The 27477-nt window shown below is 37.8% G+C and overlaps 1 protein-coding gene across 4 annotated transcripts in view; it reads right to left on the bottom strand.

The window, feature by feature from the left end:
- Window positions 1-27477, bottom strand: part of NDUFAF2 (NADH:ubiquinone oxidoreductase complex assembly factor 2) — a 196859-nt gene that overhangs the window by 12886 nt on the left and 156496 nt on the right. For 3 of the 4 annotated variants that reach the window (XR_009531446.1, XR_009531447.1, XM_060092923.1), the window contains exon 4: window positions 8145-8331. The exons of the other annotated variant lie outside the window; for it this stretch is intronic. Coding sequence is in view for 1 of the 3 variants with exons in the window: in XM_060092923.1 (XP_059948906.1) it covers window positions 8146-8331 (186 nt within the window). In the remaining 2 variants the exon portion in view is untranslated. The remainder of the gene's footprint in view (window positions 1-8144; window positions 8332-27477) is intronic. 4 annotated transcript variants of the gene reach the window in all.

Raw genomic sequence — 27477 nt, 5'->3', positions numbered from 1 at the left:
GAATTTCAAACTTATACTTTCAGGCCTGACCACTCTCCAAGCTCCAGAATCATATAGCCAACTATCTAATTGAAGTCTCCACTTGGATGCCTTATGGACATTTATTTTTTCTTTTTTTTTTTCTTTTACAAATTTAATCAGTTATACATATACATATGTTCCCATATCCCCTCCCTTTTGCGTCTCCCTCCCACCCTCCCTATCCCACCCCTCCAGGCGGTCACAAAGAACCGAGCTGATCTCCCTGTGCTATGCGGCTGCTTCCCACTAGCTATCTACCTTACATTTGGTAGTGTATATATGTCCATGCCGCTCTTTCACTTTGTCACAGCTTACCCTTCCCCCTCCCCATATCCTCAAGTCCATGCTCTAGTAGGTCTGTGTCTTTATTCCTGTCTTACCCCTATGTTCTTCATGACATTTTTTTTTCTTAAATTCCATATATATGTGTCAGCATACAGTAGTTGTCTTTCTCTTTCTGACTTACTTCACTCTGTATGACAGACTCTAGGTCCATCCACCTCATTACAAATAGCTCAATTTCATTTCTTTTTATGGCTGAGTAATATTCCATTGTATATATGTGCCACATCTTCTTTACCCATTCATCCGATGATGGACACTTAGGTTGTTTCCATCTCCGGGCTATTGTAAATAGGGCTGCTATGAACATTTTGGTACATGTCTCTTTTTGAATTATGGTTTTCTCAGGGTATATGCCCAGTAGTGGGATTGCTGGGTCATATGGTAGTTCTATTTGTAGTTTTTTAAGGAACCTCCATACCGTTCTCCATAGTGGCTGTACGAATTCACATTCCCACCAGCAGTGCAAGAGTGTTCCCTTTTTTCCACACCCTCTCCAGCATTTATTGTTTCTAGATTTTTTGATGATGGCCATTCTGACTGGTGTGAGATGATATCTCATTGTAGTTTTGATTTGCATTTCTCTAATGAGTAAAGATGTTGAGCATCCTTTCATGTGTTTGTTGGCAGTCTGTATATCTTCTGTGGAGAAATGTCTATTTAGGTCTTCTGCCCATTTTTGGATTGGGTTGTTTGTTTTTTTGCTATTGAGCTGCATGAGCTGCTTATAAATTTTGGAGATTAATCCTTTGTCAGTTGCTTCATTTGCAAATATTTTCTCCCATTCTGAGGGTTGTCTTTTCGTCTTGTTTATGGTTTCCTTTGCTGTGCAAAAGCTTTGAAGTTTCATTAGGTCCCATGTGTTTATTTTTGTCTTTATTTCCATTTCTCTAGGAGGTGGGTCAAAAAAGATCTTGCTGTGATTTATGTCATAGAGTGTTCTGCCTATGTTTTCCTCTAGGAGTTTGATAGTGTCTGGCCTTACATTTAGGTCTTTAATCCATTTTGAGTTTATTTTTGTGTATGGTGTTAGGGAGTGATCTAATCTCATTCTTTTACATGTAGCTGTCCAGTTTTCCCAGCACCACTTATTGAAGAGACTGTCCTTTCTCCACTGTACATTCCTGCCTCCTTTATCAAAGATAAGGTGACCATATGTCCGTGGGTTTATCTCTGGGCTTTCTATCCTGTTCCATTGATCTATCTTTCTGTTTTTGTGCCAGTACCATACTGTCTTGATTACTGTAGCTTTGTAGTATAGTCTGAAGTCAGGGAGCCTGATTCCTCCAGCTCCATTTTTCGTTCTCAAGATTGCTTTGGCTATTCGGGGTCTTTTGTGTTTCCATACAAATTGTGAAATTTTTTGTTCTAGTTCTGTGAAAAATGCCATTGGTAGTTTGATAGGGATTGCATTGAATCTGTAGATTGCTTTGGGTAGTAGAGTCATTTTCACAATGTTGATTCTTCCAATCCAAGAACATGGTACATCTCTCCATCTATTTGTATCATCTTTAATTTCTTTCATCAGTGTCTTATAATTTTCTGCATACAGGTCTTTTGTCTCCTTAGGTAGGTTTATTCCTAGATATTTTATTCTTTTTGTTGCAATGGTAAATGGGAGTGTATCCTTGATTTCACTTTCAGATTTTTCATCATTAGTATATAGGAATGCCAGAGATTTCTGTGCATTAATTTTGTATCCTGCAACTTTACCAAATTCATTGATTAGCTCTAGTAGTTTTCTGGTAGCATCTTTAGGATTCTCTATGTATAGTATCATGTCATCTGCAAACAGTGACAGCTTTACTTCTTCTTTTCCCATTTGGATTCCTTTTATTTCCTTTTCTTCTCTGATTGCTGTGGCTAAAACTTCCAAAACTATGTTGAATAAGAGTGGTGAGAGTGGGCAGCCTTGTCTTGTTCCTGATCTTAGTGGAAATGGTTTCAGTTTTTCACCATTGAGGACGATGCTGGCTGTGGGTTTGTCATATATGGCCTTTATTATGTTGAGGAAAGTTCCCTCTATGCCTACTTTCTGCAGGGTTTTTATCATAAATGGGTGTTGAATTTTGTCAAAAGCTTTCTCTGCATCTATTGAGATGATCATATGGTTTTTCTCCTTCAGTTTGTTAATATGGTGTATCACGTTGATTGATTTGCGTATATTGAAGAATCCTTGCATTCCTGGAATAAACCCCACTTGATCATGGTGTATGATCCTTTTAATGTGCTGTTGGATTCTGTTTGCTAGTATTTTGTTGAGGATTTTTCCATCTATGTTCATCAGTGATATTGGCCTGTAGTTTTCTTTCTTTGTTACATCCTTGTCTGGTTTTGGTATCAAGGTGATGGTGGACTCATAGAATGAGTTTGGGAGTGTTCCTAGCTCTGCTATATTTTGGAAGAGTTTCAGAAGGATAGGTGTTAGCTCTTCTCTAAATGCTTGATAGAATTCCCCTGTGAAGCCATCTGGTCCTGGGCTTTTGTTTGTTGGAAGATTTTTTATCACAGTTTCAATTTCAGTGCTTGTGATTGGTCTGTTCATATTTTCTATTTCTTCCTGATTCAGTCTTGGCAGGTTGTGCATTTCTAAGAATTTGTCCATTTCTTCCAGGTTGTCCATTTTATTGGCATAGAGTTGCTTATAGTAATCTCTCATGATCTTTTCTATTTCTGCAGTGTCAGTTGTTACTACTCTTTTTTCATTTCTAATTCTATTGATTTGAGTCTTCTCCCTTTTTTTCTTGATGAGTCTGGCTAATGGTTTATCAATTTTGTTTATCTTCTCAAAGAACCAGCTTTTAGTTTTATTGATCTTTGCTATCGTTTCCTTCATTTCTTTTTCATTTATTTCTGATCTGATTTTTATGATTTCTTTCCTTCTGCTAACTTTGGGATGTTTTTGTTCTTCTTTCTCTAATTGCTTTAGGTGCAAGGTTAGGTTGTTTATTCGAGATGTTTCCTGTTTCTTAAGGTGGGATTGTATTGCCATAAACTTCCCTCTTAGAACTGCTTTTGCTGCATCCCATAGATTTTGGGTCGTCGTGTATCCATTGTCATTTGTTTCTAGGTATTTTTTAATTTCCTCTTTGATTTCTTCAGTGATCACTTCGTTATTAAGTAGTGTATTGTTTAGCCTCCATGTGTTTGTATGTTTTACAGCTCTTTTCCTGTAATTGATATCTAGTCTCATAGCATTGTGGTCGGAAAAGATACTTGATACAATTTCAATTTTCTTAAATTTACCAAGGCTTGATTTGTGACCCAAGATATGATCTATCCTGGAGAATGTTCCATGAGCACTTGAGAAAAATGTGTATTCTGTTGTTTTTGGATGGAATGTCCTATAAATATCAATTAAGTCCATCTTGTTTAATGTATCATTTAAAGCTTGTGTTTCCTTATTTATTTTCATTTTGGATGACCTGTCCATTGGTGAAAGTGGGGTGTTAAAGTCCCCTACTATGATTGTGTTACTGTCGATTTCTCCTTTTATGGCTGTTAATATTTCCCTTATGTATTGGGGTGCTCCTATGTTTGGTGCATAAATATTTACAATTGTTATATCTTCTTCTTGGATCAATCCCTTGATCATTATGTAGTGTCCTTCTTTGTCTCTTCTAGTAGTCTTTTAAAGTCTATTTTGTCTGATATGAGAATTGCTACTCCAGCTTTCTTTTGGTTTCTATTTGCATGGAATATCTTTTTCCATCCCCTTACTTTCAGTCTGTATGTGTCTCTAGGTCTGAAGTGGGTCTCTTGTAGACAGCATATATATGGGTCTTGTTTTTGTATCCATTCAGCCAATCTGTGTCTTTTGGTGGGAGCATTTAGTCCATTTACATTTAAGGTAATTATTGATATGTATGTTCCTATTCCCATTTTCTTAATTGTTTTGGGTTCGTTATTGTAGTTCTTTTCCTTCTGTTGTGTTTCTTGCCTAGAGAAGTTCCTTTAGCATTTGTTGTAAAGCTGGTTTGGTGGTGCTGAATTCTCTCAGCTTTTGCTTGTCTGTAAACGTTTTAATTTCTCCATCAAATCTGAATGAGATCCTTGCTGGGTAGAGTAATCTTGATTGCAGGTTTTTCTCCTTCATCACTTTAATTATGTCCTGCCACTCCCTTCTGGCTTGTAGAGTTTCTGCTGAGAGATCAGCTGTTATCCTGATGGGGATTCCCTTGTGTGTTATTTGTTGTTTTTGCCTTGCTGCTTTTAATATGATTTCTTTGTGTTTAATTTTTGACAGTTTGATTAATATGTGTCTTGGCGTATTTCTCCTTGGATTTATTCTGTATGGGACTCTCTGTGCCTCCTGGACTTGATTAACTATTTCCTTTCCCATATTAGGGAAGTTTTCAACTATAATCTCTTCAAATATTTTCTCAGTCCCTTTCTTTTTCTCTTCTTCTTCTGGAACCCCTATAATTCGAATGTTGGTGCGTTTAATGTTGTCCCAGAGGTCTCTGAGACTGTCCTCTGTTCTTTTCATTCTTTTTTCTTTATTTTGCTCTGCAGCAGTTATTTCCACTATTTTATCTTCCACCTCACTTATCCGTTCTTCTGCCTCAGTTATTCTGCTATTGATCCCATCTAGAGTATTTTTTATTTCATTTATTGTGTTTCTAATCGATGCTTGATTCATCTTTAGTTCTTCTAGGTCCTTGTTAACTGTTTCTTGCATTTTGTCTATTCTATTTCCAAGATTTTGGATCATCTTTACCATCATTATTCTGAATTCTTTTTCAGGTAGACTGCCTATTACCTCTTCATTTGTTAGGTCTGGTGGGTTTTTATTTTGCTCCTTCTCCTGCTGTGTGTTTTTCTGTCTTCTCATTTTGCTTATGTTACTGTGTTTGGGGTCTCCTTTTTGCAGGCTGCAGGTTCGTAGTTCCCGTTGTTTTTGGTGTCTGTCCCCAGTGGCTAAGGTTGGTTTAGTGGGTTGTGTAGGCTTCTTGGTGGAGGGGACTACTGCCTGTGTTCTGGTGGATGAGGCTGGATCTTGTCTTTCTGGTGGGCAGGTCCACGTCTGGTGGTGTGTTTTGGGGTGTCTGCGGACTTTTTATGATTTTAGGCCACCTCTCTGCTAATGGGTGGCATTGTGTTCCTGTCTTGCTAGTTGTTTGGCATAGGGTGTCCAGCACTGTAGCTTGCTGGTCGTTGAGTGAAGCTGGGTGCTGGTGTTGAGATGGAGATCTCTAGAAGATTTTCGCCGTTTGATATTATGTGGAGCTGGGAGGTCTCTTGTGGACCAGTGTCCTGAAGTTGGCTCTCCCACCTCAGAGGCACAGCACTGACTCCTGGCTCCTCAATTTGGGATGATTTGTTGTCTATTCATGTATTCCACAGATACAGGGTACATCAAGTTGATTGTGGAGCTTTAATCCGCTGCTTCTGAGGCTGCTAGGAGAGGTTTCCCTTTCTCTTCTTTGTTCTCACAGCTCCTGGGTCTCAGCTTTGGATTTGGCCCCGCCTCTGCATGTAGGTCGCCGGAGGGCGTCTGTTCTTCGTTCAGACAGGACAGGGTTAAAGGAGCAGCCTCTTCGGGGGCTCTGGCTCACTCAGGCGCGGCGGGAGGGAGGGGCATGGAGTGCGGGGCGAGCCTGCAGCGGCAGAGGTCGGCGTGACGTTGCACCAGCCCGAGGCGCGCCGTGCGTTCTCTCAGGGAAGCCGCCCCTGGATCCCGGGACCCCGGCAGTGGCAGGCTGCACAGGCTCCCGGAAGGGCGGTGTGGACAGTGACCTGCGCTCGCACACAGGCTTCTTGGCGGCGGCAGCAGCAGCCCCAGCGTCCCACGCCCGTCTCTGGGCTCCGCGCTTTCAGCCGCGACTCGCGCCCGTCTCTGGAGCTCCTTTACGCGGCGCTCTTAATCCCCTCTCCTCGCGCACCAGGAAACCAAGAGGGAAGAAAAAGTCTCCTGCCTCTTCGGCAGCTCCAGAGTTTTCCCGGATTCCCTCCCGGCTAGCTGTGGCACATTAGCCCCTTTCAGGCTGAGTTCTCGCCGCCAGCACCAGTCCTCTCGCTGCGCTCTGACCGAAGCCCGAGCCTCAGCTCCAGCGCCGCCCGCCCCGGCGGGGGAGCAGACAAGCCTTTCGGGCTGGTGAGTGCCGCTCGGCACCGATCCTCTGTGCGGGAATCTCTCCGCTTTGCCCTACCCAGGTATGTGGGGAGTTTCTTGCCTTTTGGGAGGTCTGGGGTCTTCTGCCAGCGTTCAGTAGGTGTTCTGTAGGAGTTGTTCCACGTGTAGCTGTATTTCTGGTGTATCCGTGGGGAGGAAGGTGATCTCCGCGTCTTACTCTTCCGCCATCTTACCCGGAAGTCCTTTTATTGACTCACTACCATACTCTTAAAGTAGCCTTTCTGACATATCAAAGGCAAACCTGGGCAGGATCTGGGGAAGAGGAAGAGGTTACTGGGATGTCCTCAGGGTTGGAAGCAGCACTTCTGCCAGCAGTAGCTAAATCAGCCTCCCTTACACAACTATATTTACTAAAACTATTCCTACTTTCCTTTACCACCTAGCACTAAATCCTATCAATTCTTCCTCAAAAATGTATCTTGAATTGTGTGGTTCTCTCCATCTTCATTGCCAACAACATTTCTTGCCTAGATTACAATCGCTTCCTAATAGGTCTCCTTGGTCCTCTATGATCTAATGTCCACGTAGCAACCCCTGACCTTTCATGCCACTTCCCACTAACAATTCTTTAACGGGTCCTTAGAAAGAACAAATCCCAAACTTGCCCATGACAGACAAGGAGATACTCTGATTAGCTCCCCCTTCAAGAAAGGACTTGCTTCAGGTGCAGGGAGTGTGGTGGGCAGACAGCCTACACTGTATAGCCATACTATGGCTTATCAACAGATAGACATTTGGGTTGTTTTCTAGACTTTCACTATGTCATATTCACTATTTCTTTTACAGATAGTGAATTATGCCAAATAATGTATTTTTACCAGATAATTCTGAGTAGATTCCTAGAAGTTGGATTGCTAAGGCACAGGGTAAGTACATATATATATTCTGCTATCTCAAAGAGAATGGGTTTTTGACTCCCTTTCTACCTCCCTCCTCTCCTCCTTCTTCCCGCCATTACTCAGTGCCTAGAATATCCAGCACATAATAGGTGTTCAATATATATTTGTTAAATTAATGAATTTGGCTCTGCATATACACTCTACTAACTGCTGAAAGATCAGATTAACTTTGTATTTTGCAATTGTGTTATAAGTCCAAATCTAAACTTCAATACCTAGTTATAAGTCCAAATCTAAATTTAATAGCTAGTAATCAATGATAAATCATATTCCATTAATAAAACAAATTCTGATTCTAAGTGACTTAAAGCCCTTCTCTTCATATGCTAGAAAAGTCTTAATAACTTGAAAACTGAGAAAAGAGAGGTACAAATTTACTTATACTCCTGCGAGTTTACACTAGTTTTTGAAAAAATCAATGTAGTAAAGTTGACTGAGTTTGCTCTTTTGAAAATTGAGAAAAAATTATTTCTCTGCTTTTCTTCGTGTACCTTTTACCTGTCAACAAATTAGTATTTGACTTAAAATATATCACCACTCAAATACAAAGTTCCTAATTTAGGAAGGCGTTAAAGTGAGAAAGTTGAAAAATAAACCAATTATTTTGGACTTAAAACACTTTTTTTCCCTCATAGAAATGGTTTTATAATGATGGTTATATTCCCTGCCTAGTATATATATTAAGCAATTTAGCCACAGTGTAGCATATTTGCAATAAAAAATACAATGTGATACAATCACAGTACCTCATCCATAGTGAGTACGACTGACTTGAGACTTGAAAACAGGCTGCTGACATCTCAGAGGGACAGCTGGTACTGTTTCCCCAAAGAGGCAAGGGTACTGTGGGGAGGTAGATGGGTAAGTGACCCTCAATTCAAATGGAACTCTCCAGTCCACACACCTCCAAAGAGTGTCCAAGCATCTTCCTTCCTATTGTGGGATTGGAGAAGGTACAAATAAGAGGATAGGCTTGGGAAAGGGTAGGTAGTGGTAGAGAGTGGGAGAAGGTGACCACATGGCCAACTAGAAATGCAGCGGTCAGATAAACAACCGCCACGACACCAGCAATAACAACAACACCCACTTCAGGCAATGTGAGTAGCACCGACAGGCAGTTGGGGCTGTCTGCAGCAATTATACCGGGAGGAGAGTGGAATTCCCAGAAGAGTAGCAGCTGATGAAACCAAAAGAAATGACATGGTGGGAAGGAGACAATAAAAGGAAGGAACCACAGAAACATTTTTTCTCCTAAGAGAGAAATGAAAAGGCTAGAATATTAATGAGGATTGTAGAGTGAGTTCTAAAAGTCAGGCAATCAGGTGAGCAAGCAGATGTAAATTCAACTGGGCATCAGTGGTAGCCAAGGAGCCAGGCTTCCTTTAGGTTTGGTGCCAGGAGAAAAAGAAAGGCTCAGGAGTGTCCCAGCCTACTGGAGACAGGAAAATGAACAAACAAGGTGGGGTGAGAATTCTTATGGGAACTGGGGGGAGGGCAGCCAAATGGTCACTGAGAAATAAGAACAAAGGCAAAAGGAAATCAAGGGCAGAGAAGCAACGGGCTTCCTAAGGCACTCACCAAGAGACCTCAGCTGAGGTCTGACCTCTCTTTCACTTTCATTTACGTACTCATTTGATATGATTGAGCTCCTACTCTGAGCCAGGCACTGTTCTAGATCCAAGAGATACAGCAGGGAACACGAGGCAGTTCCTGCTCTCATGAGGCTTAAATTCTAGAACGAAGAGAGAAATGATAAACTAGCAAATATAAGCTAACTGGTAACTGCCTGATACTGCCATATCCTTCTCATTTAATCAGCCTGCCCCTTGGGTTTACTAAGAAACAGGAAACTTGAAATAGTAAACTAGCAAAGGAGTAAACAGATCTTTCTTTAGCTCCTTTTGAATGTTCTTTTTTCCCCTCTAAATCACTTTTTTTCTATAGTAATAAATCTTGAAACAAACACTGAAATTTAAACAAAAATCTATGAAGTCAAAGTGGAAATCACTTACAATTTCATATTCACTGTTGAAAAGTCTGGAGTATATAATTATATACTTTCCCCTATAATACATATACATTGATAATATGAATATATCTAATTTACAAATGTATATTTATAATTATAAATAAGATGTGCATATTGTTTCATAAATTGGTTTTTCACTTAATATTTTCCAGACATCTTTTGGTGTCAATATATAGATGTATATTATCCTTTTTTGAAATTAATGTATATTTTACTACTTATTCTTTACTATTTTTTACTTTTTTAAGTTAAAGTATAGATGACTGACAATATTATATTAGTTTCAGGTGTATAATACAGTGATCTGATATTTTTATAGATTATGTATTCTAATAAAGTCCTTATAAAACATTGAGTATATTCCCTCAATGTGTGATGTGATGTGCATTACATCCTTCTTATTTATTATTTTTTTAAAGAGTGTTCTCATGTTTTTTTAATATATATAATTTATTTATTTATTTATTTATTTATTTATTAAACATCTTTATTGGAGTATAATTGCTTTACAATGGTGTGTTAGTTTCTGCTTTATAACAAAGTGAATCAGTTATACATATATGTCCCCATATTTCTTCCCTCTTATGTCTCCCTCCCTCCCACCCTCCCTATCCCACCCCTCTACGTGGTCACAAAGCACCAACCTGATCTCCCTGTGTTATGCGGTTGCTTCCCACTAGCTATCTATTTTACATTTGGTAGTGTATATACGTCCATGCCACTCTCTCACTTTGTCCCAGCTTACCCTTCCCCCTCCCTGTACCCTCAAGTCCATTCTCTAGTAGGTCTGTATCTTTATTCCCGTCTTGCCCCTAGGTTCTTCATGACCATTTTTTCTTTTTTTGGATTCCATATGTATGTGTTAGCATACGGTATTTGTTTTTCTCTTTCTGACTTACTTCACTCTGTATGACAGACTCTAGATCCATCTGCCTCACTACATATACCTCAAGATTGTTTCTTTTTTATGGCTGAGTAATATTCCATTGTATACATGTGCCACATCTACTTTATCCATTCATCTGTTGAGGGACACTTAGTTTGCTTCCATATCCTGGCTATTGTAAACAGAGCTGCAATGAACATTTTGGTACATGACTCTCTTTCATGTGTTTGTTGGCAATCTGTATATCTTCTTTGGAGAAATCTATATTTAGGTCTTCTGCCCATTTCTGGATTGGGTAGTTTGTTTTTTTTTTGATAGTGAGCTGCATGAGCTGCTTGTAAATTTTGGAGATTAATCCTTTATCAGTTGCTTCATTTGCAAATATTTTCTCCCATTCTGAGGGTTGTCTTCTCGTCTTGTTTATGGTTTCCTTTGCTGTGCAAAAGCTTTTAAGTTTCATTAGGTCCCATTTGTTTATTTTCTTTTTTATTTCCATTTCTCTAGGAGGTGGGTCGAAAGGGATCTTGCTGTGATTTATGTCATAGTGTTCTGCCTATGTTTTCCTCTAAGAGTTTGATAGTGTCTGGCCTTACATTTAGGTCTTTAATCCATTTTGAGTTTATTTTTGTGTATGGTGTTAGGGAGTGTTCTAATTTCATCCTTTTACATGTAGCTGTCCAGTTTTCCCAGCAACACTTATTGAAGAGGCTGTCTTTTCCCCAGTGTATGTTCTTGCAACCTTTATCAAAGATAAGGTGACCATATGTCCGTGGGTTTATCACTCGGCTTTCTATCCTGTTCCATTTATCTGTATTTATGTTTTTGTGCCAGTACCATACAGTCTTGATTACTGTAGCTTTGTAGTATAGTCTGAAGTCAGGGAGCCCGATTCCTCCAGCTCTGTTTTTCTTTCTCAAGATTGCTTTGGCTATTCGGGGTCTTTTGTGTTTCCATACAAATTGTGAAATCTTTTCTTCTAGTTCTGTGAAAAATGCCAGTGGTAGTTTGATAGGGATTGCATTGAATCTGTAGATTGCTTTGGGTAGTAGAGTCATTTTCACAATGTTGATTCTTCCAATCCAAGAGCATGGTACATCTCTCCATCTATTTGTATCATCTTTAATTTCTTTCATCAGTGTCTTATAATTTTCTGCATACAGGTCTTTTGTCTCCTTAGGTAGGTTTATTCCTAGATATTTTATTCTTTTTGTTGCAATGGTAAATGGGTGTGTTTTCTTAATTTCACTTTCAGATATTTCATCATTAGTGTATAGAAATGCAAGAGATTTCTGTGCATTAATTTTGTATCCTGCTACCTTAGCAAATTCATTGATTAGCTCTAGTAGTTTTCTGGTAGCATCTTTAGGATTCTCTATGTATAGTATCATGTCATCTGCAAACAGTGACAGCTTTACTTCCTCTTTTCTGATTTGGATTCCTTTTATTTCTCTTTCTTCTGCAATTGATGTGGCTCAAAATTCCAAAACCATGTTGAATAATAGTGGTGAAAGTGGGCAACCTTGTCTTGTTCATGATCTTAGTGGAAATGGTTTTAGTTTTTCACCATTGAGGATGATGTTCGCTGTGGGTTTGTCATATATGGCCTTTATTATGTTGAGGAAAGTTCCCTCTATGCTTACTTTCTGGAGGGTTTTTATCATAAATGGGTGTTGAATTTTGTCGAAAGCTTTCTCTGCATCTATTGAGATGATCATATGGCTTTTCTGCTTAAATTTATTATTATTATTATTTTTCTTTTTTTTTTTGCGGTACACGGGCCTCTCACTGTTGTGGCCTCTCCCACTGCGGAGCACAGGCTCCAGACGTGCAGGCTCAGCGGCCATGGCCCATGGGCCCATCCGCTCCATGGCATGTGGGATCCTCCCGAACCAGGGCACGAACCCATGTCCCCTGCATCGGCAGGTGGACCCTCAACCACTGCGCCACCAGGGAAGCCCAATTTGTTAATATGTTCTATCACATTGCTTCATCTGTATATATTGAAGAATCCTTGCATTCTTGGGATAAACCCCACTTGATCATGGTGTATGATCCTTTTAATGTGCTGTTGGATTCTGTCTGCTAATATTTTGTTGAGGAATTTTGCATCTATGATCATCAGTGATATTGGCCTGTAGTTTTCTTTCTTTGTGACACCTTTGTCTGGTTTTGGTATCAGGGTGATGGGGGCCTCGTAGAATGGGTTTCGGAGTGTTCCTCATTTTGGAAGAGTTTGAGAAGGATAGGTGTTAGCTCTTCTCTAAATGTTTGATAGAATTCGCCTGTGAAGCCATATAGTCCTGGGCTTTTGTTTGTTGGAAGGTTTTTAATCACAGTCTCAGTTTCAGTGCTTGTAATTGGTCTGTTCATATTTTCTATTTCTTCTTGGTTCAGTCTCAGAGGGTTGTGCATTTCTAAGAACATGTCCATTTCTTCCAGGTTGTCCATTTTATTGGCATATAGTTGCTCGTAGTAATCTCTCATGATCCTTTGTATTTCTGCAGTGTCAGTTGTTACTTCTCCTTTTTCATTTCTAATTCTATTGATTTGAGTCTTCTCCCTTTTTTTCTTGATGAGTCTGGCTAATGGTTTATCAATTTTGTTTATCTTCTCAAAGAACCAGCTTTTAGTTTTATTGATCTTTGGTACCGTTTCCTTAAATGTCTTTTTCATTTATTTCTGATCTGATCTTTATGATTTCTTTCCTTTTGCTAACTTTGGGGTTTTTTGGTTCTTCTTTCTCCAATTGCTTTAGGTGTAAGGTTAGGTTGTTAATATTTGAGATCTTTCTTGTTTCTTAAGGTAGAATTGTACTGCTATAAACTGCCCTCTTAGAACTGCTTTTGTTGCATCCCATAGGTTTTGGGTCGTCGTGTTTTCATTATCATTTGTTTCTAGGTATTTTTTGACTTCTTTGACTTCTTCAGTGATCTCTTGGTTATTAAGTAGTGTATTGTTTAGCCTCCATGTGTTTGTATTTTTTACAGATTTCTTCCTGTAACTGATATCTAGTCTCATAGCGTTGTGGTCAGAAAACATACTTGATATGATTTCAATTTTCTCAAATTTATCAAGGCTTGATTTGTGACCCAAGATATGATCTACCCTGGAGAATGTTCCATGAGCAGTTGAGAAGAATGTGTATTCTGTTGTTTTTAGGTGGAATGTCCTATAAATATCAATTTAGTCCATCTTGTTTAATGTATCATTTAAAGCTTGTGTTTCCTTATTTATTTTCATTTTGGATGATCTGTCCATTGGTGCAAGTGGGCTGTTAAAGTCCCCTACTATGATTGTGTTGCTGTCGATTTCCCTTTATGGCTGTTAGTATTTGCCTTATGTATTGAGGTGTTCCTATGTTGGGTGCATAAATAATTACAATTGTTATATCTTCTTCTTGGATTGATCTCTTGATCATTATGTAGTGTCCTTCTTTGTCTCTTGTAATAGTCTTTGTTTTAAAGTCTATTTTGTCTGATACGAGAATTTCTACTCCAGCTTTCTTTTGATTTCCATTTGCATGGAATATCTTTTTCCATCCTCTCACTTTTAGTCTGTATGTGTCCCTAGGTCTGAGGTGGGTCTCTTGTAGACAGCATATATACGGGTCTTGTTTTTGTATCCATTCTGCCAGTCTATGTCTCTTGGTTGGAGCATTTAGTTCATTTACATTTAAGGTAAGTATCGCTATGTATGTTCCTATTACCATTTTCTTAATTGTTTTGGGTTTGTTATTGTAGGTCTTTTCCTTCTCTTGTGTTTCCTACCTAGAGAAGTTCCTTTAGCATTTGTTGTAAAGCTGGTGTGGTGGTGCTGAATTCTCTTAGCTTTTGCTTGTCTGTAAAGGTTTTAATTTCTCTGTCAAGTCTGAATGAGATCCTTGCTGGGTAGAGTAATCTTGGTTGTAGGTTGTTCTCCTTCATCACTTTAGTTATGTCCTGCCACTCCCTTCTGGCTTGCAGAGTTTCTGCTGAAAGATCAGCTGTTAACCTTATGGGGATTCCCTTATGTGTTACTTGTTGTTTTTCCCTTGCTGCTTGTAATATTTTTTCTTTGTATTTAATTTTTGATAGTTTGATTAATATGTGTCTTGGCGTGTTTCTCCTTGGATTTAACCTGTATGGGACTCTCTGTGCTTCCTGTACTTGATTAACTATTCCTTTCCCATATTAGGGAAGTTTTCAACTATAATCTCTTCAAATATTTTCTCAGTCCCCTTCTTTTTCTCTTCTTCTTCTGGGACCCCTATAATTCTAATATTGGTGTGTTTAATGTTGTCCCAGAGGTCTCTGATACTATCCTCAATTCTTTTCATTCTTTTTTCTTTATTCTCCTCTGCAGTAGTTATTTCCACTATTTTATCTAGGTCACTTATCCATTCTTCTGCTTCAGTTATTCTGCTATTGACCCCTTCTAGAGATTTTTAAATTTCATTTATTGTGTTGTTCATCACTGTTTGTTTGCTTTTTAGTTCTTCTAGGTACTTGTTAAACGTTTCTTGTATATTCTCCATTCTATTTCCAAGATTTTGGATCATCTTTACTATCATTACTTTGAATTATTTTTCAGGTAGACTGCCTATTTCCTCTTCATTTATTAGGCCTGGTGGGTTTTTGCCTTGCTCCTTCATTTGCTGTGTATTTCTCTGTCTTCTCATTTTGCTTAAATTACTGTGTTTGGGGTCTCCTTTTCTCAGGCTGCATGTTCATAGTTCTCATTGTTTTTGGTGTCTGTTCCCAGTGGCTAAGGTTGGTTCAGTGGGTTGTGTAGGCTTCCTGGTGGAGGGGAGTAGTGCCTGTGTTCTGGTGGATGCGGCTGGATCTTGTCTTTCTGGTGGGCAGGTCCACCTCTGGTGGTGTGTTTCGGGGTGTCTGTGGCCTTATTATGATTTTAGGCAGCCTCTCTGCTAATGGGTGGGGTTGTGTTCCTGTCTTGCTAGTTGTTTGGCATAGGGTGTCCAGCACTGGAGCTTGTTGATCTTTGAGTGGAGCTGGGTCTTGGTGTTGAGATGGAGATCTCTGGGAGAGTTTTGCCATTGATATTACATGGAGCTGGGAGGTCTCTTGTGGACCAGTGTCCTGAACTTGGCTTTCTCACCTCAAGAGGCACAGCCCTGCCAGCTGGCTGAAGCACCAAGAGCCTGTCAGCCACACAGCTCAGAATAAAAGGGCGAAAAGAAAGAAAGGAAGGAAGGAAGGAAGGAAGGAAGAAAGGAAGAAAGGAAAGAAAGGAAGAAAGGGAGAAAGAAAGAAAGAATGAATGAAAGAAAGAACGAAAAGAAAGAAAGAAAAGAAAGGAAAGAAAGAAAGGAAGAAAGGAAGAAAGAAGATAAAATAAATTAAAATAAAATAATTATTACAAAAAAATTTTAAGTAATAAAAAAAGGAAGAAGAGAGCAACCAAACCAAAAAACAAATCCACCAATGATAATGAGTGCTAAAAACTATACTTAAAAAAAAGGAAAAAAAAAGGACAGACAGAACCCTAGGACAAATGGTAAAAGCAAAGCTATACAGACAAAATCACACACAGAAGCATACACATACACACTCACAAAAAGAGAAAAAGGAAAAATATATATATATTGTTGCTCCCAAAGTTCACCTCCTCAATTTAGGATGACTCATTGCCTATTCAGGTATTCCACAGATGCAGGGTACATCAAGTTGATTGTGGAGATTTATTCCGCTGCTCCTGAGGCTGCTGGGAGAGATTTCCCTTTCTCTTCTTTGTTTGCACAGCTCCTGGGGTTCAGCTTTGGATTTGGTCCTGCCTCTGCATGTAGGTCGCCTGAGGGCTTCTGTTCTTCACTCAGACAGGACAGGGTTAAAGGAGCAGCTGATTCAGGGGCTTTTGCTCACTCAGGCTGGGGGGAGGGGTACAGAGTGCGGAGCGAGCCTGCGAAGGCAGAGGCCAGTGTGACATTGCACCAGTCTGAGGAGCGCCGTGTGTTTCCCGGGGTATATATATTTTTTAAATTTATTTTATTTTATTTATTTTTGGCGGCATTGGGTCTTCTTTGCTGCACGCAGGCTTTCTCTAGTTGAGGCGAGCGGGGGCTTTCTCTTCGTTGCCATGCTTGGACTTCTCATTGTGGTGGCTTCTCTTGTTGTAGAACATGGGCTTTAGGTGCACGGGCTTCAGTAGTTGTGGCACATGGGCTTAGTAGTTGTGGCTCGCAGGCTCTAGAGCACAGGCTCAGTAGTTGTGATGCACAGGCTTAGGTGCTCCGTGGCATGTGGGATCTTCCCGGACCAGGGCTTGAACCCCTGTCCCCTTCATTGGCAGGCAATTCTTAACCACTGCGCCACCAGGGAAGCCCCTTATTTATTTTATACCTAGTACTTTGTATCTCTTAATCCACTTCACGTATCTTGCTCCTACCCCTACTTCTCTCCCCTCTGGTAACCACTAGTTTGTTCTCTGTATCTTTGAGTGTGTTTCTATTTTGTTATATTCGTCCACTTGTTTTATATTTTAGATTCCACCATATAAATGAAAACGTACAGTATTTGTCTTTCTCTGTCTGACTTATTTCACTATCTTGGCTGCAATGAACACTGGGTTGCATATATCTTTTTGAATTAGTGCTTTGGTTTTATTCAAATAAATAACAAACAGTGGAACTGCTGGATCATATGGTACTTCTATTTTTAATTTTTTGAGGAGCCTCTATATTGTTATCCATAGTGGCTGCACCAATTTACATTCCCACCCACAGTGCATAGGCTTCCCCTTTCTCCACATCCCCGCCAATACTTCTTATTTGTTGTCTTTTTGATAACTGCCATTCTGACAGGTGTGTGGTGATATCTTGTGGTTTTGATTTGCATTATTTGCATTTCCTTGATGACTAGTGATGTTAAGTACCTTTTCATGTGCGCTTTGGCCATCTGTATCTCTTCTTTGGGAAATGCCTATTCAGGTCCTCTGCTCATTTTTTAATCCATTTTTTTGGGGGGGAGATATTGAGTTGTATGAGTTCTTTATATGTTTTAAATATTAACCCCTTATCAGACATATCATTTGCAAATATCTTCTCCCACTCAGTGGGTTGTTTTTTCCTTTTGTTGATGGTTCCCTCTGCTGTGTACATTATCCTTCTTAATGGCTGCATAGTAGCTCATATTCCATTGTACAGAGATAACATATTCATTCAGTCCCCTATAGACTGATGTTTAGGATGCTTCACATTTTACAATACTGCAAACAACATTCTTGTATAAAATTTTACACACTTTTCAATCATTCCTCAGGATACCTTCTCACACCAAAACTACTACATCAAAAGGTTCCCATATATACTTGTCCCTCGATATCCAGGGAGGTTTGGTTCCAGGATCCCTGCAGATACCAAAATCTCAGATGCTCAAGTCTCTTACAGTTGGTCTTCTGTATCCCAGGGTTTCGCATCCATGAATTCAACCAACAGCAGATCACGGTTGGTTAAATCCATGGACGCAAAACCCATGGATATGGAGGGCCAACTTTATTTGGAAAACTGATTTCTAAAGAGTCAACATCAACTTACATCTGTACCTACAGTGAATGAGAATACCTGTTTTCCCACAAACTTCTCAATACAAAAAAAAAAAAAAGTCCTTATCTGTACTGTGTTTAAAAGCTACTACCCCCACCCTATCTTTGGTTTGCCTCTAACCTTGTCTAGAATTTTTTAATGAAAAAGTAAAGATTTCTTATGCTGTCAAATTTGTCAATCTTTTCATTATAGTATCTGGCCTAGCTGTCATGCCACTCACTCTTTGTCTCGCTTGTTCTTTTTTATCCTTCAGGTCTCAGCCTAAATATAACCTCCAGAGTAGCTTCCCTAAACATCTCATTTAAAGAAAGCTGTCCCTGTATTTGTAGAATCTTTGCTTTTTCCCTCAGAGCTCTATTTACAATCTGTAATGGTCCATTTTTGGTATTTGCTACATGTCTGTTTTCCCCACTACAGTATAAGTTCTATTAACACTGGAATAATATGGCAACTGTAGCTACTGAGTCAGGCAAGTTATATGTGATCTTTGAGGAAATTCTTCTGATTCAAGGACTTGCAATATTGTTTTTATGACAGTCAAGAGTGCATCCACATCCCGTATTTGAAGAATTTTTGATGGTTTCAAAATCTATCCCTAGAGTTCACTTTCAAAAATGAATACACACCATATTACAAAAAGGAGAAGTGTTGTGATGCCAGAGCACTCCAAAAGTTAGGAACTTGTAAACTTAGTTTCTTTCAGGTATTTAGGCACAAGCTTTAGCAACAGTGACAGTCCATTCTTTGAACAGTATCAGTTCATAAGGACACAGACTGAAGTTTAGGGTACGATGTTTTGCCACTTGCTAGACAAAAGAGTTCACTTCAAAGATATGAGGGTTGCACCCTTTCATTCTGGAAAGAATAAACTCTATGATACTGAGGTTAGATGGATTTTTTTTTTTTTTTGCGGTACACGGGCCTCTCAGTGTTGTGGCCTCTCCCATTGCAGAGCACAGGCTCCGGACGCGCAGGCTCAGCGGCCATGGCTCACGGGCCCAGCCGCTCCATGGCATGTGGGATCTTCCTGGACCAGGGCACGAACCCGTGTCCCCTGCAACGGCAGGCGGACTCTCAACCACTGTGCCACCAGGGAAGCCCTAGATGGATAGTTTTTTAATGATAATTCTTAAGAATGTTTCTTTCCTTTTAGACTTAAATATCTTTTAATTGTGGCAGGAATTAGTAAAGTTCCTATCTAGGAGTTTTTCAAGAATACCTGTATATTAAGATTCAAAAGTCTAATAGAAATTTAAGTTGAACAAAAGTTGGGTGCTATTTTCATAGTATAGGTTAATAGTATTTACATTCTATGATTATCATTTACTTTTGTTTCTTAAATTGAGAGGCAACTGTGATATTTTGTTGATTACATATAATATTAACTTTCACTGAATATATCACTGTACTTACTACATGCATTTTCCAATACACAAATGAATTTTGTTAACAAGTACTACTCTAGTGTGATAATATGCCATGACTTTTTATAATTATTCCATTTGAATTACTATGCAATATAAATTTCTTGGCAAAAATATCCATCTGGTGATAAAAATTTGGAAATAATTCAATAGAAAATCTTGTTAGTGAGGTTATTTTAAACAAACACATATGAAAGGAAGTGTTTTTTATGATAAACTGTCATGTAATTTGGTGACCACAGATAATGCAATTAGTCTGATTTTGTGGGGGAGACAATTACTGAACCCTTATGCTTATTAGTCCTCAGTAAATTATACCTTTTCCCTGTCTTAAGAAGAGAGACTGTCAAAACAAATAATTATAGAACTAGAAATACTTTAAAAGAAGACAGGACAAAAATCTTTATTTTCCTCTTTAATATTTCACCAATTGTGCAATTCAGAGAACATTTAAACCTTATTACTGCATATCAAGAACTTCATACTTTAAAGATAAAAAGTAATTTTTAATGCAATAAAAGTACAAATAAAAGAAAAACATTTTTTAATAAAAAAGAGATTAAGTTAAACAAATACCTAAATTTGTGGCATTTATTTTAAGTAAAAAGCACTTCTACTCTTCCATCAGAAATGGAACTTTCTTTTAGTACTACTGTATTTTGGCTTTTAGTATAATCAAATTTCTAAGCTAATGATATGATTAGAGGCACAGGATTTGGGCACACTTATTTCAAAATGTATTGATTTGTAATACTATTTTATAATGTGTTGGTTATTTATTATCATTGTAGCCAGGCTTTAAGGCCATCTAAGATCAAAAGCAGAAGAACTGGCCCATAACAAATGAAACTAGTCACTTCTAAATTTTAAATATATAAACTCTCATAGCTAATATACAACTAGCAACAAACTTTTAAAAAATATTCAATTGATTTTTTGTTGTTAGCTATTTAGATTCCTTGCATTTGTTAAATTAAAATATTTTCAGCTTTATTGAGGTGTAACTGACAAATGTAAATTGCAACATATTTAAGGTGTACAACATGATTTGATATGCATATATATTGTGAGAAGATTCCCCCAACTGAGCTAATGAACACATCCACCACCTCAAATATTTAACTTTTTTCTTTTAGTGAGAACATTTAAGTTCTACTTTCTTAGCATAGTTCCATTATACAAAATACAGTGACTAAACCATGTTACACATTAAATCCTCAGAGCTTATTCATCTTACAGTTGAAAGTTGGTATTTTTTTTTACCCGCCTCTCCCTATTTCTCACATCCCTCAGGCCCTGGCAACCAATATTCTCTGTTTCTACGAGTTTGAATTTTCTTTTCTTTCCTTTCTTTTTAAAAAATATTTCACATATAAGTTATACTATGCAGCATTTGTCTTTCTCTGTCTGGCTTATTTTACTTAGCATAATATCTTGAAGGTTCATATATTTTGTTGCAAATGACAGGATTTACTTCTTTCTCATGGCTGAATAATATTCCATTGTGCATATATACCATATTTTCTTGATCCACTCACCTGATAGACACTTAGGTTGTTCCCTAAGTGGCTATTGTGAATAATGATTCCATGAACATGTAACTACAAATATCCCTTTGAGATAAGGTTTTCATTTCCTTTGGATAGACACCCACAAGTGGGACTGCTGGGTCGTATGGTAATTCATACCATATGGCAGCCACTCTACCATATGTCTTTTGATTGGAGAATTTAGTCTGTTTACATTTAAAGCAATTATTGATAATTATGAACTTACTGTTGCTATTTTTTTCATTGTTTTCAGGTTGTTTTGTAATTCCTTTGTTTTTCTCTTGCTATCCTCCTTTGTATTCTGATGATTTTTCTGTAGTGTTATGCTTTGATTCCTTTCCCTTGATCTTTCGTATATCTATCATAGGTTTTGCTCTGTGGTGACCATAAAACACCTTATATTTTATCCTTACATAAAACATATTTATGACAGTCTGTTTTAAGCTGACAACTTCACACACATATAAAAGCTCCACATTTTTATATTCCCCCTCAACATTTTGTTTTTGATATCACAATTTACATTGGGTAACCATTAACAAATTATTGTAGTCATTGTTATTTTTAATATTTTTGTCTTTTAGTCTTCACACTAGAGTTACAAGTGATTTACACACTACTATGACAACATTAGGGTATTCTGATTTTAACTATGTATTTACTTTTGCCAGTGGTTTTATATTTTCATGTTTTCCTGTTACTAATTAATATCTTTTCATTTCAGCTTGAAGAACTACCTTTAACATTTCTTCTAAGGCCCATAGAGTGGTGATAAACTCCTTCAGCTTTTGTTTGTCTGGAAAACCCATTATCTCTCCTTCAATTCTGAAGGACAACTTTGCTGGGTAGAGTTCTTGGCAATTTTTTTCTTATAGCACTTTGAATATATCATGACAATCCATTCTAGCCTGCGAAATTTCTCATAGTCTTATGGGGGTTCCCTTACATGTAACAAGTTGTTTTTCCCTTGTTGCTTTCAAGATCCTCTCCTTGTCTTTAACTTTTGCCAATTTAATTATAATGTGTCTTGGTGTGGGTCTCTTTGGATTCCTTCTATTTGGAACTCTCAGGGGTTCCTGGATCTGGATTTGTTTCTTTCCCCAGGTTAGGAACTTTTCAGCCATTATTTCTTTAAATAAGCTTTCTGTCCCTTTCTCTTTTCTCCTTCTGGGATGCCTATAATGTGTATACTGGTCTTCATCAAGGTCTCCCACAAGTCCCTTAAATTCACTTCACTTTTTTTCATTCTATTTTCTTTTTGCTCCTCTGATTGAAAGAATTCCACTGCCCTGTATTCAAGTTCACTGATCCTTTCTTCCACTTGATCTGGTCTGCTGTTAAACACTTCTATTGAATTTTTCAGTTCAATTATTGTATTCTTCAGTGTTTTGATTTCTGTTTAGTACTTGTTTATATTTTCTGTATCTTTGTTGAAATTCTCACTTTGTTCATGCACTGCTCTCCTGACTTTGGTGAGCATCTTCATGACTGTTATTTTGAACTCTCTATCAGGTAAATCACTTATCTGAATCTCATTAAGATCTGTTCCTGGTTACTTAACCATGTTCTTTTGGTTGGAACACATTCCTCTGTTTCTTCATTTTCCTTGAATCTCTGTGTTGGTATCTGCATATTAGATAAAACAGCCACCTCTCCTGGTCTTGATACAGTGGTCCCATGTATAAGATGAACCTCATCAATCAGCACAGCCTGAGCTCTTGGTTGTCTTTCAAAGCTCTGTGATTGTCCAAGCCACCTTCTTTAATCTTACTGGCTCCCAATAGTTGAGAGTGTGTCAAGACCGATCAATGTCCCAAAAGGCAGAATTGTATTGAGCACCTAGATGGAGGATGACTGGAAGCTGAACCCTCAGTCAGCAGCTTTGAAAGTATATAGTTAAGCTTCTTCCAGGGAGAAACTGGGAATTGGGTGTTTTTGCCTGTTTCCTCTGTGCTGGGCCCAGGTATATAGCTGTGGGAGGCAGGGTAGGGAGAGAAGGATGCTCCTCTGCCCATTAAGAGCTGCTTCTTTGTTTGCTATAGTCCTGTGGGGCTCATAAATGCAAGCCCCAGTGTCTATTGAGCCAGGTGATCCAGTGACTTGTCCCTTTGGGTAGCTGATGCAAAAGCTGGGGCACCAGATGCATGTACAAGCTTTGTGCAGGGAGATACCAGCAACTTGGAGTGGTCTAGAGGGAGAAGGTGGGGAGGTGTCTGTTGGTTTCCCTGGTGTCCAGGGAGGATTGCAGCCATCCCCTAGACAGTGTACTAAATTAGAAGCCTGACCCACAGGCAGCAGCTTTCAAAGTATGCAGATGAGCCCCTTTCAGGGAAATGGGCATTTCTACCTGCTCTCTCTGCACAACTGTGGTGAGTACTCTGGTCCATTAACGACTGCTTCTTTGCTGTAGCCTTGTGGGTCTCATGGATACAAGCCCCATTGGCTTTAAGAGCTATGTGTTTGGGGGGCCTATTCCTTAGGTGGGAGTCTTAAAAGTTGGGGTGCTAAATGTGGCACTCACACCCTCTGCTCTTCAGGGAGTAAATCAAATTATCAAATTACATCTGATAAAAGTGATCAGCAATTTATTTTTCTAAAATTTAGATTATGAAGAATAGCACAATAATGAATAAGAGGAAAAGTACAAGAAATTGTTTTGGTGAGATAACTGAGAAAAAGTATGGATAAAAAAAAAACCCTAATCTCATTTTAACTCCCTTAACCTTTTTCACTCTCAATGTAAATCCAGTTTTAAAACCTAAATGGGGCTTGTCTTAGTGACTGATGATATGAATCAGAAGGTTAACTATTCAGGACTAATTCTGTACACTTTAAAATATGCATCCAGTAGGTTATGATGAATCTCAGAAGAACCTGACCACAAGTATATCTAAAAATAATGAATAATAGCACTTCATTTATATACAACTTTAGAAGAAAAAACTTTTACATTCTGCTTTAAAAGTCAGATAAAGGTCAAAATAGAAGAAAATATGTGCCAAAACTAAGGTCAAACTCAGACCTCAGCTTTGTACAGAAGTATATAAGAAGCAATCCTTTCAGACCGAGAAAGGTGGGATGCTTGAAATATGAGATACTACTTTTTAGTAAGACCCACCTAAACTCAGTGTTTTGAAAACCAAAAAGATTTACAACATAAACTAGCATAAAAAGTTCTTGCACAATTAATAAGTAAATACCTATAGATAGGGAGGCTTACTAGCTTATGGTTACAAGTATAGACTCTGAGGAGCTCAAAACACTCAAAATGATTCACTTTCATTTCTTACCACATTTTTCTAGAGAAGCATGGCAAATTTCATATTTTTTTTTTCAGTTTTTACAAAGCTAGAGGTCAATACCATAGAAAAAGCAACTATGTGTTATGCTATTGTGTTTCAAGTGCTTTTTAAAATTCCTTTATTATGACAGTGAAACGAAAACATCAGAATACAAAACAATAAACATACCAAAATTAAATTATTTGCTGATGTATACATGGGTAAATTAACTTGTTAAAGTTAAGAACTGTGCAGCCAGCCATAGAATTTGGGGTAATTTATTATTTCTATTAAATATTATTGTTATATTATTTTTTTAATAAAACAAAGGAAAAAAAATTAAGTAAGGTCATAGTGTATAAGCCAAGCCAGAGAGTCACAAAAGTGCTCAAGAATTACACTGGCAGGTATAAATTTCTGGGCTTCAGGCACTCCTGAATGGGGACAAGCCTGCTTCTTCATCTGTTTAAAGGCAGCCATAAATGAGTTAGGTATAAAAGAGGTCAATAGACTGGCATAAAACTCGGCCCAACAGGGACCTTTCATTGTGGACGGTGGTAAACCCATTCAACCACAACTTTTCCTTTGGGGAGGCAGAAATGCTAGTAGGTAAATAAAGAATGGTATGTTGATCAAGCTCAGGATATATCCTTTCCAATCCTGAAAACCAAAGATCTCAAAATGACTGTACCACCAAAGATATAATGCTCCTGTGTAAACTTGCAATAAGATTCAATTTCTGAAGGCAATATGTGAATGTTTTTTCCTTGCAACTGTAAAGAATCAGACTAATTCAGTTTCACAGAGGAAAAAAGATGATACTAAAAGCAGTTTACACATAATTTAACAGAGTTAAGATATCTAGGACAAGTTGTTATGTACAACATATGTCTACAAAGAAATTATACTACCTATTAAGCACATACTAGATGCTTGATAAATAACTGAATGAACAATAGAGCTATATAAGCATTAAGTCTTTAAAAAGGAATTCCAAAACCTAAACCACACTGATTATTTCTTACTCATATTGCTACATAATTCCTTAAGTGCTTTTGGTATTTCAGTATTTCAAGGATTTCATTTTTCAGTTTATTCTGAATATCTTATTTTTCTATCAAGGATCTAACACGTTCTCTTAAAATATATGATTACGAGGTTTCATTGTATTCTTTTTAAATGAACTATTTCATGTGTATAAATAAATATAGCTAATAATATAATATACACTCATGTGCCCACCATCCAACTTAAGAAATAAAACACTACAAATATGACCAACTTAAGAAAGAAAACAATACAGGTATGACCACCATCCAACTTAAGAAAAAAAACACTACAGACATGACCAATAAAATGCTCTGTGAGCCCCCATCTACATTCTCCTTCCCCAGCAGTAATACCTACTTATTCATGCATGTTTTTATACTTTCACTACATCTTTATATATCAATAAACAAAACAGCAGTGATTTAAAAATTTTTTTTACATTCTTATCTCCTAAGACTTTTAAAAACTATGTACCACCTTGCATATTTAAGTTGACACTTAAATAATGGCAAAGGATGTATTTTCCTATTTACTGCATATCAAATGCATGCTTTAAATATGTTTTTGTCAAAGCCTTGGAGCTGCACTTTGGTTTATTCAATTTACGGAAAATATAACTATATAACTTAATTGGCAAAGCCAGTCCTCATTGTCAAATGCAATCACCCAAATTCAACCTACTCTCAGAAAAATTCTAACTTAATTTTTAAATTCAAATAAATGTGTTATTATGTGTCCCCATGACAACTTTCTCACTTGTGAATTTTAATTTTAAGATAGATAAATGGATAGCTAGCTAGCTAGGTAGACAGAGAAACTATAAGGCATGGAACCTTACTATGAGATTGTCACCTGGATGAAATAATGTGTTGCCCCTTTCAATAATTTTTATTGAAGCTTTCTCTGTTTTGTTCTCAAGGGACTCTCTCTCAGGAGAGACTCTCCGATAGTCTCTTTGTTTGCTGCCCTGATTTTTAAACCCCAAGGCAACGCACCATAGTAAGATTTAGGATGGACAAGACGTAAGCTTTTCTTTTGAAAGACAGATGATTATGAAAAACGTCAGAAAGGAGAACTGGCAGACCAGAAGGAGTTCTCAGGCAGATCTTTTTTTAGGAAGGACTACATATGGAAAGAGAGAATATGGAAATTAATTGCTTTAAAGCTATTCATACCTGTATATCCCACAGGAAGTCTTTGTGTGCCCAGGGTACAGGTATCCCAATTTGAAAACCACTGATCAACAGCTGGGGTTGGCAAACTAGGATCCAGCTGCCACTTGTTTTGTATACAAAGTTATACAGGGCACAGCCACACTCACTGGTTTACATATTGTCCATAAGTGCTTTCACAGTAAAATGGCAAAGTTAAATAGTTGCAATAGAGATTGTCTCACAATGGCCAAAATATTTACTATCAGGTGCTTGAAAGAAAAACTTGGCTACCCCTCATCTACGGCACTGTGTATGTGCTTTTTAAAATTCTTTTCTTTAAATTAAAGTTATATATTCACATATTTGTAAGCACACCTCATCGTAAAAGGCTTATTATTATTATGAAAATGTCATTTCCCTCTCCCCAGAAGCAACTACTTTATATTCTTTTAGCTGATATGTATGGTACAGGCCAAACCAGGGAGCCACAAAAGTGTTTGACAGCTATCAAACAGACTTTGCCCCAACCCTTCCATAACATTCTTATATTATCATTCTTTATTATTCAGTTTCAAGCACTGTATGTTAACTTCTCATTACTGAAAATGAGGATTTATCCCATCGCATATCCTCAATATAGTTGTAAATCAATATTCAATATTTATTATTATGAGTAAACACTATCAGCAAGTGAGTTATCTGTATACTAAAATTATTTTTCCTTCTCCTACCCAAGGCTTACTTTTTTGGAGATAACAAATGAAGTCTGTTCATTTTCCACATACTTATCTATAATTCAACTTGATATGCTCAGTATATATGTGTTCATTTAATCCCTCTATTTTTCCGAATGTACCGCTTCCCTCAAATATGTCTGGAAAACAGTCTGTACTGTTTTCCCTTTGCCATGAATAAACCTCCAGGTTTCAACTGGGTAGAAAAGTTGCCTGGTTTTCAGACTTTCACAAAGGGAGTTTTAACAATGTCCTTTTCTTTTGCTTCAGGAGATTTAACATTAATACAATGCTATTATTTAATATATAGTTCATGTTCAAATTTTTAAAAATAACCCAATACTGTCCTTTATAGCTAAGGTATTCCCTCAATTCAGGATCACGTGTCATATTTGGTCATCAGGTTGATTAGTCTTTCTTTGTCGTTCATT

Source organism: Mesoplodon densirostris, chromosome 3, assembly GCF_025265405.1.
Source record: "Mesoplodon densirostris isolate mMesDen1 chromosome 3, mMesDen1 primary haplotype, whole genome shotgun sequence".
Taxonomy (NCBI): Eukaryota; Metazoa; Chordata; class Mammalia; order Artiodactyla; family Ziphiidae; genus Mesoplodon; species Mesoplodon densirostris.
Note: the sequence above shows the minus strand (reverse complement) of the source record. Positions and strands in the feature narration are given on the sequence as shown.